Source organism: Neolamprologus multifasciatus, chromosome 7 (assembly GCF_963576455.1).
Source record: "Neolamprologus multifasciatus chromosome 7, fNeoMul1.2, whole genome shotgun sequence".
Taxonomy (NCBI): domain Eukaryota; kingdom Metazoa; phylum Chordata; class Actinopteri; order Cichliformes; family Cichlidae; genus Neolamprologus; species Neolamprologus multifasciatus.
In genome coordinates this window covers 36,851,711-36,870,526 of record NC_140445.1, presented here as the reverse complement: position 1 = coordinate 36,870,526, position 18,816 = coordinate 36,851,711, and the positions used below count along the sequence as shown (strand labels likewise).

The window sequence follows — 18,816 nt, the reverse complement described above, 5'->3', positions numbered from 1 at the left end:
AAAAAGCAAAATGGTGATAAGGAAACATCAAAAGTCATTAGATGTTAAAGGACTAGAAATGGAAATGAAGTAGATATTAATTTGTCTTACAATTTTTTTTCTTTAAAAAGGCCATTGGTACATATTTTACATTTGGTTTTGAGTTTGTTTTCATAAGGCATGTTTCTTCTAAAAAGTATTAGTAAAAAACATTTTTGCAATGAGTTCAGATAATATTTCCCGTTAACTTTTACCTCCATGTGGATAGATGCCAAAGAGACTTGAATATAAAAACATGACACGCTCTGTTGTTGTCATACTCTTGTACTGATTACCTTTACTTGTCTCTTTGATAGTAATAAAGATAAGGAAGAAAGTCTCATAAAGTCTCATAAAAAAGTGGTAGTCAGGTAATTTTATCATAGTGCCATATTTAATTTATTGCAGTAAGACTAAGCACCCTGGTGAACAATCAAACAACTGAGAACAGTTTTGTTTTTTTATTCAGAGGTCAAAGTCTTAGTGGTTTCCATCTAGCTGTAAAAAAAGTTAAACTGTAACAACAGACTTCTGCAGCTGAAACACTATTTTGGATCTACTTTTGGATCTAATTATCTAATTGGACTGGTTCTTATATAACGGTTTTCTGCTCTACCTGAGGACTCAAGGCACTTTATACAACTTGCTTCATTCACATCATTTCATACAAGCCCATTTTTATGCTTTTTCTACATGCTTTTTCTAAGTGTTTTCTATCTAACATTCACACACCCATGGAAGCATCAGAGAGCAACTTGGGGTTCAATATCTTGCCCGAGGATATTGAGCATGCAGACTGTAGCAGCCAGGGATTGGATATCCAACCTTCCAATGAGATGACTTAATCTACCACAGGGAACAGGCCTGTGAGCTGCCTGTACTTGCTGTCCTCGTGTAAATTAACTGATTTTAAACGGTCACCTCATGTCTCATATTGTCCTGTTTTAGCTTCTTGCAGTTTTCAGAAGTTTGAAAAGAAAGCTGAAAGACTGAACATTTTGAATAATGAGTTTGTTACTTCAGAAGTTGTTAGAAAAAAACACAGCCACACTTAGCCTCATCAAGTCTGCATGATGAAGCAATATTGGAGATTAGTGAGGTAATCCTGAGTTTTCCTGAGGGTTAGAAGTGAGATTCAGTTCTTACTAGGTTAATACAAACATGTAGCAAACTAAGTTCCAGATAACAGATCGGTACATATAAAACCACCGTGTACTAACCATCATGTTTTTCCCTTGGACCTTACTTTGTTGTAATAGTGAGAGGGTGTGTTGAGAGAGTGAATTTTTTTTTAGATTCCCAGATAGAGATAAATTGAAAATTCATGTACAACTACTACTACTGGAAACCTCATTTTTACATTACTTTTATTAGTTAAACTACAAAAACAAGAGAACAAGGAGAGGATAGGCTAGAACAAGGACAAGCAATATATACAGGAAACAAGAAAAGTCAAATAATAAGATGTGACTGTGTGGGATTTGTAGCGTGCTCCATTTTGTCCATTCCAAGATTGAAAGAGAAAGAGAGAGAAAAGACGAGCTGAATACAAATAAAGAACTACTACTACTGGAAACCTCCATTACGAGGACTAAAATGGACATAGATTTATGCTACTTCAGTTTTGTTGCATTGAATTTGGTAAAGTCACAAATAAGAACTTTATAACTTTTGTTATTATTATTATTATTATTATTATTATTATTATTATGTTATTTACTCTGTTATTTACATAAACAATTAAACAGAATCACAATTTTCAAATCCTTTAAGCTGTTTTTAAAATCACACTCAGAAATCACACCCTAGAAAGCAAAGGGAGATGTAAGGTTTGCTCATTTACCGGATTGAATAATAGTTGTTACTGATCGAATTTGGGGAAATTCCTCCTGAAAGAAAAATTAAATAACCCAGGACTTAAAGGGTTTATTTCATAAAACATAGTCAGCACTTCCTGTGCTATTCACCCTATGATGGCTGAGATTCCTCACCGTTTTACTGGAATCCAAGCTAATGCCATCCAGACTAAAATATTGCTTTAGCCACCAGGTTTTTGAAGTTTTGGGGTCCAAATGCAAAACTCTGCTCATTTGTGATTTTTCTATGTAGATAAATATAATTTGCTTTTATCTGAATAGCTACTGAAATGTATATAGAGTTTCCTAAAATAGTCCCATGGAAATTATGTTTACCGAGGAACATATCCAGTCCCACAAAACTCCAAAGGTAGCGCATTTCTCTTAATAGCAATAGTTTATTCTAGTTAGTAATCATGTGGTGATCAATCAAATTACATTTCTGGAGAATAGGAAACTGTTTATTGCTTGATGCTAAAAAGTTACATTTAAAGACCTTGGCTAAAAAAAAATAGTTTTTGATACTGATTATTTAATATTCATCGCATTAGTTAAGTTCTGGTTCTTGGTTATGATTTCTAGTGTTTAGGTGTTTCTGTGGCTCTTGTCATCCTTGTCTCTATGTTCATGTATTTCATGTTTGACTTTGATAGTCTCGTGTCCTGTGTTCAGTGTTTTGAGTATTGCTTCCCCCTGTCTCATTATGTCTGATTTGCCACAGCTGTGTTCAACTCCTGTTTGCTCTGTCCTCGCGTCCCTCTGTGTGTATTTATAATGTGTGCTTCTCCCTGTTCCTCATCGGACTGTCTGTGTGCCTTCCTCCGTTTTGCCCCTGTGTTTCCTCCATCAGCTTTCCCTGTGTTTCCCGGTACCTTGTCCCTTGCTTCGGGTCTCTATCCTCAGGTTATGTGTTTATGCTTATTTTCCCTGCCCAGGTTTTAGTTAGTTTCCTCAGTTCCTCCTGTTTGTAGTTTTTGTACAGCTGGCAATAAAAGCTTGTTTTTTGTTATCATCCACCCTCATCTCCGTGTGCCTGCATTTGGGCCCTCAATCTCCTCCTGCCATGCCATGTGCCTCACCAGACCTGACATAAATGGCAGGTATCTGAGATATTTCAGAACATCCTGTCAGTTTCTTTAAAATAACTGGAGGCTTTTGTTTTGGAAATAAAATTAAATTGAGATTCTCCTATACCGGCTTGTACAATTTCAGAAACTAAACTCCCCATTCTTAAAGCATACTGATTTCATAGTTTCGTCTCTTGTTTATTGGCCATATTTGTTTGTGTGTGTAAGTAAAAAAGTAAGACAGGAGGCCTTTTGAAATTTAACTGACATTTTACTTTCAACCCTAATTCAAAATAAATTTTGGGACAGTGTGTAAAATTTAAGAAAAAAACAAAATGCAATGGTGTGGAACAACAATGACATCAAGAGGAAAGGAAAAATATCAGATGTGCAAACACTATTATACATATAATAAAAGGCATAAGACAGCATGTCACCTTAAATCTGACAGCTTATTCAATTTTGCTGTGCAAAAAAAGCCACTGTGATTACTAAAGATAGGAGTTAAGAGCTGTTTGTTCACCTTACAGACATATTATCGACTCACAAGAATAGCTAGCATGGTCCTAGTCATCAGTCCAGCCCTTTGCATTAGCCAACACTTTCTGAAACAGGAGGACTTTTCGCTGCAGTTCCAACATGAAGGGAGCGTTCTTTAAAAGCTTTTCAAGTGTGTCTTTATTTTCTTGCTGCAGAATTGTCTGTGCTTTCTCAAACATTTCATCAGTGTAGTGTGATCCTCCATTTGCTGCCACCATGTCATCAATCTTCTTGATCAGCTCAACCACCTGAGTTCTCTTCTTATTCATGTTGTTGAAGACATGGTATCTATTACCACATCGATTCAGCAACTCTTTGAGTTTAGGATGGCCGTTTCTTGTCAAATACTCATGTATGGTTGTTTTCTTGTGTGTCAGGTCATCACCATGAGTAAACAGAATCATCATGTAGTTTGATGCCTCAGGTCCAAAGAGTTCCTCCAGGGCTTGCACACAGTTGTTTTCTTCTTTGGTAAACCGGCCAATCTGAAGGACCAGCAGGAAAACATGAGGGCCTGGAGAGCTCATCTGAATGGATTTTGCAATTTCTTTCTTTATGTCATCTGCACGTTTAGATGTATCCAGAAAGCCAGGGGTATCGACCACATGGATCACTCTCTTGCAATGTTTAACTCGTTCTCTTGCACAGGTCGCCGTCACTGACTCTGAACTCACTTCAGACTCAAAAAGCTCTTTTCCCACAATCGTGTTGGCAGCAGCACTTTTCCCAACACCCGTTTTCCCAATCATCACTATCCTCAGAGGATCACCTGCAGAAAGAAAAAAATGTTTAGTTAGAAACCCAAATTTAGTTGAAAATCTTATGTAAAGCATCTTTTTTACCTTTAGGGATTGAGTCGCTGTTGCCCATTTCTAGTGCGTTTGGAGAATGAAATTGAAGCAGCACTCCACAGTTTTAGTGTGCACTCCACCCAGAGGGTGGAGCTAATTCTCAGCCTATATCAGCATGAGTCTGACCTATTTCAAAGCAAGTTCAGAGACGCTGCTGAAACCTACAGCACTCTTCATTAAACATTTGCCAAGATGAATTCTCCTGAGCCTTCTCGTAAGTGACAGTTATTTAGTTTTATTACTTCTTGTCAAAGTTCATAACATTTATGAATTATTTGCTGGTGTAATAATGTGATAATGAATTTCTGACATCGAGATACCCGTATTGGGACCAAGTATCACGTGTTTATTTGAAAATAACACACAAAAACACAAACAGATTTAACAGTTCCTGCATTTTTGCAGTGTTTTAAGAGTAACTTATTTGTTCTGTTTTCCTACAGAATGTCCTGACAAGTTTACCATTGCTCTGTTTGGAGAGAAAGCTGATTTTGTGAGAAAGATTGATAATATAATTCTCAAAGGAACCAACCCTGCAATGACAAATGTAAACAACTTTGTTGAGAGAGAGAATGACTTGTACAGAATCATCAGCACTGTTGATTTTTTTGAAAAATGTCATCAACACGACAAGCTGATTATTGATTTCATGGCACTTTCTGATCCTGGGCCTGATCTCTTCATACTGGCAATCGATGCAGAAAATGACCAAGAAGATAATGTTCTGGCTCAAATACTTAAACTTCAAAATATCTTTGGAGCCAATGTCATACAAAGTTTAATTATAATCTTAGAAAACAAAAAGAGCCGTGGTTTACTGGAGAATGTGAAACAAATGTTCTATATCCAGATGGAAATTGTAGATGAAACTAAGACTGTTCAGTGTTTATGCCGCAAGTCATTCCGGTTTGACTACAAAAGCTGCAGTAAGGATGTTGTGGAACAGCGGAAAAATGATCTGAAACACACAAGGTAAAAACTTCATTTTCTTCCTATCTGTAATATACTGCATTTGAATAACAAGTCTAATTGCATTAACAGTTAGCTTCTGTTTCCTCTAATGAGGGTATCCATCAAGGTGGAAGAAGTAATGAAATCATTTTTATTTAGTTGAAATGCCATAATGTTAAAATAATAAAATATAAAACATACTTTAGGTTATGTTAAACAAGTCGCATCCATTTTTTGCACTGCTGAGGTTTGGTGGTGTTTCCCGGTTACATAATATAATGACACAATACTATGACACTTCAGGCAGATTTTCTGCATTGCATTTTAATTTTTTTCTTTTCATTTAACATTAAAATGGTTCTGGTTAGGGATTAGGCGTTTTATTAGTCCACACTACATGCTCTGAAATGACATGGGCAATTATTTGAGGAAGTGTGATTATACGTGAATATATTTTTTATGTTTTGTCATTTGCTTTGTAATTACAATGGTCACAATTACTCTTCCAGAAACACAAAGGTTCCACCTTATAATCCTGGGAGCAAAGGTGAGTTTGTAAATTCAATATATGTTATAAAACTGACTTGTTTGTATTAAATTATAAAGTGAAAGTACACTCACAAAGTTAATCAATCCATTCTATTACTGACTATTGAAAACAGTCATAGTACTAATTTTCTTATTTTTTTACCGGGTTGCATACTAAATTTGCAACAGGTATAATGGAAGTTAAATAAAATAGATTTTTTTCAGAGTGAATTAGAAAAAAAAGTATTTGGTTAGATTTCAAAACATTATTTAAATATGTTTCATAATGTGATGCTTTAAAAATTATGCATTATGAATTTTTCCTCAGAAGCCAGGAATCAAAGCACATCCATCTCAGAGCAGACTGCCCCACCAGCAGAGGCACCTGGACAAGACAAAGGTATGAAAGGCAAGATGTGAGATCGGGAACTGAGTTAAAGACAGTTTAGTGCTATTTTTGTGGCTTTTCAAGAACCAGTGCTCACTCTGCATAAGACATTTTCAGAGCCGTTTTAATTATATGCGTTCTTGTATGACACTTCTATTGTATTGTAGACCACAATATCAAAATTCATTTTTTTCATATTTATTTTTATTACAAACATTATGTGTATGCTTAGCTAACATTGCCAAATATGTCTGCTTATTAAGACCAAGTCAGCTGAGGCCCTCAACATATTCTTGTACTGTGACATAATTTTATCCACTTTTCCACATATTACCCACTTTTCCTCTGGAGCAATTCATCAAAATACACCAGCTCAGAGCAGACTGCCTCACCTGCCACATTTTTCAGCATAAGCTATATCTGTTGCGTCATCTACAACTCCCAATGACAAAACCTTTTCATATTTATATTTTTAGTGAATGTGAGTGCAAATGGTTGTCTCTCTATGTTAGCCCAGAGTCAGGCTGGTGACCTGTCCAGGGTGTCCCCCGCCTCTCACCCTATGGTATCCAGGATAGGCCCCAACTCCTCCACAACCCTGACAAGGATAAGCGGAAGAGAATGGGTGCATGGATGATGGATGGCTGTGTAGTTTAGATTTTTAAAGTATTAAAGATCCTACAAATCGTCCTATGTGAACTATTTAAGTCCAGCTAGTGATCTCTATTTTATTATCTACTGTTCATGACGACAAAACCTTCTCATATTTATAATTAACTTATACTATCAAACATTCTGCAAATGAATACACTGAGGGTACGCTGAGGTTTCTGAACATATTGTTGTACTATGACAAAAGTAAGCATTATTCATTTTTCCTCAGGAGCAACTAATCAAAATACACCCAGCTCAGAGCAGCCTACCACACCGGCAGAAAAAGCACGCGTACAAGACAAAGGTATGCTTCAGAAAACCACAATATATTTAACCTCAAAGTAATAGGAAGTGAGCCTGACAGTTTGCTCTTTACTTTGGGTAACAGTTTTATTTTTTCACCATAAACTATAACCTAAATTCCAGAAAAGTTGGGAAGTTGTTTAACAGAACATAAGTAACATAATAAATGTTCAAACTGTTAAGTTTTACAATTTTATGCACAAAATTAGCTAATTTCAAATTTGATACTTGCCACAGTTGGGACAGGGGCATTATTACCATGGTGTAGCATCTTCTCTTCTTTTCAAAAGACGTCTGGGCATCGAGGTTATGAGTTTTGGTGTTGGGTCCCATTCTTGTCTGATATACACTACTGGTCAAAAGTTTTAGAACACCCCAATTTTTCCAGTTATTGCAGTTATTAATTTATTGCAATTCAAGTCGTTCAAGGTTACCCAAAACTGAAAAATAATGTACATTTCAGAATTATACAAAATGTAGGTCTTTCCTACAGAAAAATTGCAAAGACAGTCAAGGTGTCCGTGAGTACAGTTTCCTCTTCATCATCAAAAGGTTCTCAGAAAGCAGGGCAAACTCTGACAGGAAGAGGTCTGGCAGACCCAAAGCCACAACTCAATTAGAAGACAAGTTTCTGAAAGTTAACAGTTTGCGAGATAGGCAGCTCACAGAACAACAACTTAAAGCACAGTTGAAGTTGTGTGGTCATAGTAACCAAGTCTCAGTTTGAACTATGAAGAGAAGAGCTGCAGGTTTGACAGGACGAGCTGCAGCAAGAAAGCCATTGCTAAGACGTCAGAATAAGACAAAGAGGCTTGCCTGGGCCATGAAGCACCACCATTGGACTACTGAGGACTGCAACAAGGTAATATGGACTGATGAATAAAAATTTGAAATCTTCGGTTCATCACACAGGATCTTTGTACACATTTGAGTAGGAGAAAGGATGGTTCCCCATTGTATGGCATCAACTGTCAAACATGGAAGAGAAAGTGTGATGGTCTGGAGCTGTTTTGCTGGATCCAGGGTGCCACAGGTGGCGACTTTGATAAGTGAAAGGTTTAGAATACATTTTGTTTATAAATGGATTCCATGATTTCTTTTTTCACAACTCCAATTGTTTATTTGTACTATTATTTCATTTCAGAGTGCAATGAGACATTAAACTGCATAATTTTCCATTTAAAAAAAAAAAAAATTGGGTTGTTCTAACACCTTTGACCCGTAGTGTAGGTTTCAGCTGCTAAAGAGTTTCTGGTCATCTTTATTTTTCATTTAGTGATGCGGCAAATGTTCTCTAGAGTTGAAAGATCTGAACTGTAGGCAGGCCAATTCCACACTCGGACTCTTCTCCAACGAAGCCATGCTGTTGTAATAGCTGCAGTATGCACTTTTGCATTGCATTGCATTTGTCCTGCTAAAATACACAAGGCTTTCTCTAAAATAGATGTCATCTCGAGGGGAGCATATGTTGCTCTGAAACCTATGTATCTTTTTGCATTCTTAGTTCCTTCCAAAACATCCAACCTGCTCATATCATATGAACTTATGCACCCCCACAACATCAGAGTTGCTGACTTTTGAACTCAATGCTAATAACATACTGGAAGGTCTCCCTCCTCTTTAGCCCAGAGGACATGCTGGTGATTGCCAAGAAGCATGTCAAATGGACTCGTCTAACCAAAGCAAACTTTGAAACAGTCCATTTCAAATGACTCTGGACCCACAGGACATGCAATGCTTCCGGACTATGTTTGATTAAGGCTTCCTTTTTGCGTGATAGAGCTTAAGTTGGCATGTGTAGATGGCACGGTGGATTTTGTTAACTGACAGTGGTTTCTGGAAGTATTCCTGGGCCCATTTAGTAATGTCAGTGACACGCATGCCGATGAGTGATGTCGTGTTGTTTTAAGGCCCGAAGACCACAGGCATTCAATAGTCTCTGGCCTTGTCCCTTAGAGAAATCCAGTTTCTCTGAATCTTTTGATTATATTATGTACTGCATGAGAGTGAGACTTGAAAAGCCTTTCCTGAAATGACCTCATTTGGTGGAAAAAGGTGTACAATTTCTTAGTTTATGTTATTTATGTTCTGTTGTGAACAGAAATGGGCCGTAATGCATTAAAAGTAACACATTACTGTAATACGATTACTTTTATCAAGTAATGAGTAAACTAAAGGATTACTATTTCAAAAAAGAAATTAAGACCTGAACTCTTCCACATCATGCATTTTTAATTTCTCTTTGATATTTGGCCATATTGGGGCCCGATGAATGTAAAAACAAAGAATTACCAGAATTTTTTTTACCTGATTTTTGTTTCTAAGAAAAATGAGATCCACATATCAGGATATTCATTTAAAATGTCGATATAACAGTAGCTGTATAATGTCCTCGTAAGTGGATATCAGGTCCTTGTAGAGCAAAATTGAGTATTTTGGTCTTAATAACCCAAAATGTGATGTCCACATACGTGAACGCCAGGTCCTAGGAGGTTAAAATACTCGTACTTTTCCGTAAGCATGCTGCATTACTAAACCGTGATTTTGTTTGTGAGAGTGTCTCATGACAATGATGTACGAACGTGCAACGTCCGTGGCAGCAATAGACATGTGTAGATCAACAATGGATGATACAGAGTACGACCATGCAGCGTTTAAGCTTGGAAGTACTGACATTACTTTGAGTTTAATTTCGTAAAAAGGGACATTAACATCTGCTGTACACTCTGCGTGGGAAGAAAACTTCTTTCTGCAGCAAAAAATTAAACTTCAAATCTGAGCAAGTATGGGGCATGCTGCCACGGGAATGTGAAATTCACAGAGAAACTCCAGATCCCCCACTGACATAACCACTGCAACCCCAAGCAAACCTCCACCCGCTCCACTCCTGCTAAACAGGTGAAAATAGATTTAATGAATCTTTGATTTTATTTATTTACTGCTGTGTTTTACTTGCATCTATTTGAAAGAGTGAGTATAAACACAAAACACTGTTTTTATTTTATATGCTGGAATATGCAGCAAATATAGGTTTAAATGTTAAACAAATTCTTCAAGTCAAAGACTGTTGCCTATAATTTCAATTTTGCTTGATGCATAAAGTTAAAAGATTAAAACTAATAAAACAAGTTTGAAAAAGACTTTTTTCATCATACTGGCTCATGTAATTTGAAAGAATCTTAGTTTTCATTTTGTTCAAATTTAAAGAAAGTCCCAATGGTTCTGGAATTTGGGTTGCATATCTGCTGTGTTATATACAATTCCCAATGACAAAACCTTTTCATACTTGTGTTTTTTAGTAAATGTGTAGTCCAGATTTGTAAGTATTGAGGAACGTACAATTATCCTATATAAGCCACTTAAGGACAGCTACTCATCTCCATTTTTTATGATGTAGAAACCTTCTGATATTTATAATTAACTTACATTACCAAACATGTCTGTTTATGAATAACGGGTACGCTGAGGTTTCTGAACATATTGTTGTAATATGCGCTATCCACTTTTCTTCAGGAGTCAGTACTCAAAGTACATCCAGCTCAGAACAGACTGTCCCAACTGCAGAAGAAGCAGCTATACAAGAGAAGGGTATGCTTCAGAAATCCACAAAACATTTTATCTCAAAATGACAGAAAATGAGACAATTTAAATATCTGTACATGACTAACACGTTTATAGCATAGCATAGCATCTTTATTTATAATGCACTTTACATCCAACAATGTTGACCAAAGTGCTACAAATATAAAACAGAGAGGAAACAGTTTAAATTACATATAAAATATCCTAAAATTAAAAATAATATAATTAATAAGAAAATATATTAAGAGACATCAACAAGTCCTGCTGTGCTAAAAGCCAAGGTAAATAAATATGTTTTAAGACGTGATTTAAAAACAGATAAGGAAGGTGCCTGTCTAACATGTAAAGGCAACTCATTCCACAATTTTGGTGCTGCCACAGCAAACGCTCGATCCCCTCTGAGCTTACGATTACTCCTGGGCACCCTCAGGAGAAGCTGGTCTGCCGACCTGAGGGACCGGGAAGGTATGTATGGATGAAGAAGCTCAGAGAGGTACAGAGGGGCAGCATTGGGCAAAGATTTAAAAACAAATAAAAGCAGCTTAAAATGGATCCTAAAATGCACAGGCAGCCAATGAAGTGAATATAAAACTGGGGTGATGTGCTCGCATCTACGAGTGCCAGTTAAAAGGCATGCAGCAGCATTCTGGACTAGCTGCAGTCAAAAAACAAAAGATCGACTCACCCCAAAATAAAGAGAATTACAGTAATTCAGCCGAATGGTTACAAAAGCGTGGATTACTGTTTCAAATTGCTGTCTCGTAAGAAAGTGCTTAATTTTGGCCAGTTGCCTCAGATGAAAGAAACTAGACCTTACAACCAACCCGATCTGGCTTTCAAGCTTAAGCTCAGGATCCATTTTAAAACCCAGATTAACAATCTCTGGTTTACAGAATGATTTCAGGGATTGCAAATCAACACACGGAACAGCAGTGGAGGCAGGTCTAAACACCATTACTTCAGTTTTAGAATCGCTAAAACAAAGTTTAGCGCCAACCATGACTTGACGTCCTCCAGACATGTTTGTAAACGATTTACAGACGACCCATCTTTCTTTTTAAGAGGAACATAAATCTGGCAGTCATCTGCATAACAGTGAAACAAGAGTCTGTGCTTTCTAAGAATTGCGCCCAATGGAAGTAAATAAAGCGAAAACAGGATAGGGCCCAGAATGGAACCCTGTGGTACTCCATGAGACAACGGAGCACGGGAGGACTCACAGTTTCCTAAGCGAACTGAAAAGGTTCGATTTGTTAAGTAAGACCTGAACCATTTCAGAGCCACACCTGTTATACCGACACACTGCTCCAAACGCGACATTAAAATTTCATGGTCTACAGTGTCAAATGCAGCAGTTAAATTGAGTAAAATAAGAATGACACTTTCACCAGAATCACATGATAAAAATATATCATTAAAAATTCTTAAAAGTGCTGATTCAGTACTATGCATTGCTTTAAAACCAGATTGAAAAATCTCCTGAACATTTTGTGCATTCAAGTATGAGATCAATTGGTCATATACAATTTTTTCCAAGACTTTAGATAAAAAGGGCAGCTTAGATATTGGTCTTAAGTTTTCAACAGCGTTTGAAGTGAAGCATTTCAAGTGAAGCCTCAAAACTAAGAGCAGAGGGAGGGCTTAAGATAGTCTCAATTGACTTAAACAACATATGTTTGCAAAGTGTTTCCGCTTTGCTTCTTTTATTGTAAGCTGATATAAGGCCCAGCACTCTCTTAAACTTTGTAAAGAGACCTGTAAGTTATCTTTTTTCCATCTCCGCTCAGCCCTACGACATTCACGCCTCGCAGCACGGGTTTCATTGCTCAACCAGGGTTCAAACTTAGTCTTAGGATGCTTAATTTTTAGAGGGGCAACAATATCCAAGACAGTCTGACAAGTGGTATGAAACCAAAAACTGAGTTCCTCTACGTATTGGAGTGTCTCAGGAATGGAGAACTGATTATAGTAGGTGGAGAACCGTGCAGCCGTGGAAGAATTTAACAAACGAGATGTCTTTGCAGCGACATGCCCCCTGAATTCATTTCTAGATAAAGAGATGTCAAACAGAACCAGCATATGATCAGAGAAAACAGGATCGGAGACTTTCAGATTAAAAACAGGCAATGAATGCGCTAAAACCAGATCGAGAGTGTGGCCACACTGTTGCGTGGGTGCAGACACACATCAAACTAAATTAAAAGAATCAGTAAGATTCAAAAAGTCTTTAACCATGGACTTATCTGGCCAGCACACATGAATATTAAAATCCCAATGTAAAATGACCAATGTAAACAAATTCCAGACAATTTAATGCTTCCGTTACTTTTTTTAACACTTACTGTGTAAGCCATTTAATTTTTTAATTATATGTATAAAATATCCATCCATCCATCCATTCGCTTCCGCTTATCCTTTTCAGGGTCACGGGGGGCGCTGGAGCCTATCCGAGCTGTCATAGGGCGAGAGGTGGACAGGTCGCCAGTCTAACACACAGGGACAGACAACCATTCGCACTCACATTCATTTGCACATTCCCACCTAGTGACAATTTGGATTAATCAATTAACCTATCCCCACAAGCTGGGAGGAAGCCGGAGTACCCGGAGGGAACCCACGCAAACACGGGGAGAACATGCAAACTCCACACAGAAAGACCCCGGCCTGGTGTTGGAATTGAACTCAGGACCTTCTTGCTGAGCGGCAACAGTGCTAACCACCGTGCCACCATCTCTTTTTTTATTTATAAAATGACAGTGTGAAAACCTTATGTGTATGTGCAGCTAATGTTACCAAACGTGCTTGGAAATAACAAATGTGCTGAGATTCTGAACATATTGTACTGTGACAGAAGAAGTATGTATTATCCGCTTTTTCCTCAGGAGCAAATAATGAAAATACACCCAGCTCAGAGCAGACTACCAAACCAGCAGAAAAAGCACCTGTGCAAGAAGAGGGTATGCTTAAAACAAAAACAATATATTTAATCTCAAAATAATAGGAAGTGAGCAGTTTGCTCTTTATTTTGTATAACACTACTATTTTTTCACCATAAACTATATCTGTTGTGTTATCTATAATTCTCAGTGACAAAAAAATCTCACATTGATGTTTGTTAGTAAATGTGTAGTTAAAAGTGAAGTTTTAAAGATCCAACAGTCACCCTATGTTAAGCCATTTAAGTCCAGCTAGTCGTCTTTATTTTATTATCTATAGTTCATGATGTTCTCATACTTTTTAATTAACTTACATTACCAAACATGTCTGTTTGTGAATAATGCGTATGTTGAGGTTTCTGAACATAATGTTGCAATAAGATAAAAGTATCCTCTTTTCTTCAGGAGTCAGTAATCAAAGTACATCCAGCTCAGAACAGACTGTCCTACCTGCAGAAGAAGCAACTGTACAAGAAAGGGGTATGCCTCAAAAATCCACAAAACATATCATCTCAAAATGAAAGAAAGAAGAGACCATTTAAATAATATTTGCACAACATGACTAAAACATTTTAATTACATTTAAATTGAATAATAATAAATTGAGTAATTTAATACTTTTATAAGACATTTTATGTCTTTTTGAGAACTTGTGATCACCCTGTGTAAATAAGTGCAATTTTTTCATCATATGTGATATGTTTACACAAGATAAACTTGCTTTCATGATAAAATACCAATCAATCAGGAGCCAGGAATCACAGTACATCCATCTCAGAGCAGACTGACCCGCCAAGAGGAAAAGGACCTGGAAGAAACAAGGGTGTGCTTCAGAAAACTACATCTAATTCGGAAAGTGAGATCATTTAAATAAACTGATATTTGATGTATATTGTTTTAGAAAATACAGTTTAAAAAAATCTAATTTTAAAGTGGTCATAAGTAAGACAACTTAAACATAACAAAGCTTGGAGATCTAAAATTTTCTGCATTTTATTTAAAGCTGACATATTGGCAGCCAGAGGTTGAAAACCAACACTATTGGAAACTATTGATGAAATAATCTAGCATTTACTTTCAGCTGAGAGGGGCAGTGATGCAAAGGAAGATATCATATTTAACATCATTCTGCTGGGACAAACTGGGACTGGGAAGAGTGCGACTGCAAACACCATCCTGGCTGCTGGGAAGCACCACAAGGACAAAGGCCAGGGTTTTGAAGCCAAGCCAAGCTCCATACCAATCACCACCAAGTGTAAGGACAAAATAATCAAGATATGTGGAACAAAAGTTAGACTGGTCGACACCCCAGACTTCTTTTATGAAGATAAACCTATAGAGGAGGCACAAGTAGAGGAGTGTAAGAGGTACTGTCAGGAAGGGCAGTGTGTAGTGTTACTTGTGATACAGTTGGGCAGGTTCACAGATGGTGAAATAGGAATATTAGAGAAACTGGAAGACAAGCTTGGCTGGAAAATCAGGAAAAACACAATTGTCCTATTTACACATGGAGATGATTTGAAAGGCACAGTGGATCAGTTTATCGGCAACAGGAGTTCTCTCAAGCACATTGTGGAATCTTGTAACAATCGTTACCATGTATTCAATAACAACTCCAAGGATACTAAACAAGTCTTGGAGCTCTTTGATAAATTTCATGAAGAAAGCTTTTTAAACTCAAAACCACATTCACAGTGCCCTTTATTCTAGCTGCTGCTGAAGGGGTGTGAAGTGCAATTTTGTGATGGCATGTGAACTCATTTTACATTAAACCTAGATATCATGATTTGCCATTTTGTTTCATCTTGAATATTTAGCCAAAAGGACATTAGTAAACGATGTATAATTTTTCATCAGACTGCCAAAGTTGGTGATACAACCTCTAGCTCTTATGTATGTATATGAAATAGTGCAGTCAGTTATAAAGACTAACTTTAAAAGACTTAGAAACATGTTGAGGAGAGCTTGCTGTGAAATTAAAGTGGTTCCTAAGCAACATACAGATTAAATGTTTATGAATAAATTGAAAACATTTTTGATTTTATTTACCTATTTTTTTCTGTGACTGGTGTTTGGACAACACAAAAGACTTCAAACAGGAAATGCAGTGAAAAATAAATTATACAAAACACTCACATATCCTTAACACATGTTAAAGCTATAATGTGCTCTACTTATTCCATTACTGGCTCATTAGTGTGTTCTCGAGAGTTTGCTGAAATGAGCATTGGGGAAGTGAAAACAAACTGAAAAAATAGAAGCTTCAAACTTCTACTTTCCACTGTGTAATCATATGAAAAGTTGTAGCTTTTTATGTTTGTAGCCTGATAATTCAAATTTCATTCGATCTGACTGTTATCCCTGCCATATCACATCTACCTCAGTGCTTTTTCTCTAGCTCAGTGAATTCCTCTCTAGTCCCTAAATGGATCTTTCAGGCCAAAACCGCCTTCTAAAAATGCATGGGCATCTGGTATTCTAATGATAGCTTGTTTTACTAAACAATAAATGTACCAATAGCATACAGAATAAATGGGCTAAACACAAATAAAAGTTATTATTCAGAGGACAAAGGTGACACGTGGCCGTTTGTAATTTGCAGATGTTTGTCAATTTAAACATACATTCAGTTTCTCCTCTGAATGGCAATGAATGTAGTATTGTAGAAAAAAAGTCATCAATATATACATTATCATTTGGCATTAATTTTCTCACTGTTCATTTTTTTTTCTTGTTTCTGTGCAATAAACTGCCACTGCTACCTGTACTCTTGCTCATGAACACATTCATTTATGATAACATTACTACTACCATCAGTGAAAAGGTACTGTTAACCGTACTACTTTATTTTGCAATGGACATGTAACTGTGTATGAATATTTTGCTAAAACTGTCAGGAGTGCCTGAACTAGGAAAAAGAATGTTTGCAAAAGTTAATCATACATCACTATCATCAGCTAGCTATAAAATAATAGACCATTATTAGCCAACACTTTAAAGTCTTTGTTATATTTGTCAGAAAGCAATGGTTGAAATTATGCTTTTTTACCTAATAAAAAATTTTCACTTCTGGTGTGATGTGAAGTCTAACACGGCACATCGTGGCAAATAATTCTCTGAGGATCTGAAAAAAGGATTGTTACTCTACATAAAGATGACCTAGGCTATGAGAATATTGCCGAAACCCTGAAACTGAGCTGCAGCATGGTGGCCAAAACCATGCAGTTTAACAGGACAGGTTCCACTCAGAACAAACCTCACCATGGTCGACCAAAGAAGCTGAGTGCACATGCTCAGTGTCATATCCAGAGGTTGTCTTTTGTAAGATAGGTGTATGAGTGCTGCCAGCATTACTGCCGAGGTTGAAGGCGTGGAGGGTCAGCCTGTCAGCGCTCAGACCATATGCCGCACACTGCATCACATGGCTGTCGTCCATGAAGGAAGTGTCTTCTAAAGATAATGCACAAGAAAGCCTGCAAACAGTTTGCTGAAGACAAGCCAACTAAGGACATGGATTACCTGTGGCCTGATGAGACCAAGATAAACTGATTTGGTTCAGATGGTGTCAGGGTGTGTGGTGGCAACCAGGTGAGGAGTACAAAGACAAGTGTGTCTTGCCTACAGTCAAGCATGGTGGTGGGATGTCATTGTTTGGGGCTGCATAAGTAATGTTGGCACTGAGGATCTACAGTTAGTTGAGGGAACCATGAATGCCAACATGTAATGTTACATGTACTGAAGCAGAGTATTCTTCCTTCCCTTATTCCCTTCCTTCAGAAACTGGGCCAGGACAGTATTCCAGTTCTCTGCACAAGTAACTTACCAGATGCAGCTGATTTGTTTTTCATATATGGTTTAATTTGTTAAGGTTTGCTTGTTTTTAAGTGGGCATGTGCCCCTGCCTCGCTCCCACCAATATCAACTGTGTCTGAAATCACTCACTCCTCACTTAACAGAACATGAGTGGTGGGCAATTAATTTTCCCAAGGGGTCCAATGAGAAACTGGGATTGTTGGGACCAATATGCTGCACTCAGTTCCGCTCTGTATTAATTTTAAATCTTTATAAACTGCTACTGGTAATAGTAGATGTTACAATTAGAAATTGTAAAATTAAATTAATGTGATTTACATGTAATTACATAATAGATGTCTTTGAGATCATTCAGTTATTCACTGCTCCCCAGAAAGTGGAATTTCTGATAAAACCAAAACTGAAATTTTACAATACAAATAACATTTACTGATATATCCATGAGTAAATGGTTAGGTTATTGCTCGTTAACACAAATATCTAGTCAGTCACTCGGGATCGGGGAAGATTGGTGATTTAAGACACTTTAAATGTGGCATCGTTTTTCATAACAGAGGTCAAGGTAGAATGGCCAAACTTTTGGAGCTGACCGTAACGAAACAACAACTTGTTACAACTGAGGTATCCTCAAGAGCATCTCTGAATGCACAATATGTCAAGCGTTGAAGCAGATGGGTTACAGCAGCAGAAGACCAGATTGGGTGCCACTCCTGACAGCTAAGAACAGGAAACTGCTACAATTCACACAGGCTCACAAAAATTTGACAATAGAGGTTTGGAAAAATGTTGCCTGTCCTGATGAATCGCAATTTTTGGATGTCAGGGTCATAGTTTGGTGCAAATGCATGAAATCATGGATCTATTCATTTTACATATCAGTATTTGAAATAAATCACAGAACTGTTACAGTACTTACCACGGAGCGTGTGCTCAGGAAATCCGGTCTCCGGTCTGGGACAGTGGCACGGCTGCCCCTCTGTTGGTCTTCCTTGGTCTCTTGTGTTCTGGGGGCCTCTGGATGTCTGGAGTTTTGATCTCCTCCATACCTGCTTCATGCCCTGGAGGACGGGGCAGTGGCCCCCCACACCCTCTAGCAGATCATTACATGAAGGAACCTTTTAAAAAAACAAGCGCGTCCATGCTCACAGGTGTACACACGGGTGATCACACACACAAACTACACCCTTTTTGGCTCCTACCTCAAAGCAGACTGTGCTGTCGATCTTACGTGCTGCACAATAATGTTTAATATTTAGTATTTACTGTCATATTCCCATATATCATTGTGGGTGTTCGCTCGCTCGCTCTGTGGTATAGTATCGCTTCCTG

At 37.5% G+C, this 18,816-nt stretch overlaps 2 protein-coding genes across 5 annotated transcripts; one reads left to right on the top strand and one right to left on the bottom strand.

The window, feature by feature from the left end:
- Positions 1–3,507: 3,507 nt before the first annotated feature.
- On the bottom strand, positions 3,508–4,429 carry LOC146514726 (GTPase IMAP family member 4-like). The gene is made up of 2 exons (XM_085168206.1): positions 4,324–4,429; positions 3,508–4,250 (listed from the first exon to the last, which is right to left on the bottom strand). The coding sequence occupies exons 1-2, from the start codon at positions 4,349–4,351 to the stop codon at positions 3,508–3,510; spliced, it is 771 nt and encodes a 256-aa protein (XP_085024332.1). The 5' UTR covers positions 4,352–4,429.
- Positions 4,430–4,481: 52 nt separating this feature from the next.
- Positions 4,482–17,240, top strand: LOC146514725 (uncharacterized). 4 transcript variants are annotated; one of them, XM_085168202.1, is made up of 10 exons: positions 4,482–4,546; positions 4,776–5,304; positions 5,793–5,830; positions 6,140–6,211; positions 7,083–7,157; positions 10,670–10,744; positions 13,621–13,695; positions 14,080–14,154; positions 14,423–14,530; positions 14,756–17,240. In XM_085168202.1, exons 1-10 carry the CDS (start codon positions 4,525–4,527, stop codon positions 15,382–15,384), a joined length of 1,698 nt encoding a protein of 565 aa, XP_085024328.1. In that variant the 5' UTR covers positions 4,482–4,524; the 3' UTR covers positions 15,385–17,240. The 4 variants fall into 4 exon arrangements, with proteins under 4 accessions (XP_085024328.1, XP_085024329.1, XP_085024330.1 ...); XM_085168203.1 differs by lacking the exon at positions 10,670–10,744; XM_085168204.1 differs by lacking the exon at positions 13,621–13,695.
- The last annotated feature ends 1,576 nt before the right edge of the window (positions 17,241–18,816 follow it).

Excerpts from the sequence above, each read along its gene's own strand:
- LOC146514726 (XM_085168206.1), bottom strand. The coding sequence starts at position 4,351 with ATGGGCAACAGCGACTCAATCCCTAAAG. Across the intron at positions 4,251-4,323 it reads CAGCGACTCAATCCCTAAAG|GTGATCCTCTGAGGATAGTG; the intron begins GTAAAAAAGATG and ends TTCTTTCTGCAG.
- LOC146514725 (XM_085168202.1), top strand. The coding sequence starts at position 4,525 with ATGAATTCTCCTGAGCCTTCTC. Across the intron at positions 7,158-10,669 it reads AGCACGCGTACAAGACAAAG|GAGTCAGTACTCAAAGTACA; the intron begins GTATGCTTCAGA and ends ACTTTTCTTCAG. Across the intron at positions 14,155-14,422 it reads AGCAACTGTACAAGAAAGGG|GAGCCAGGAATCACAGTACA; the intron begins GTATGCCTCAAA and ends CCAATCAATCAG.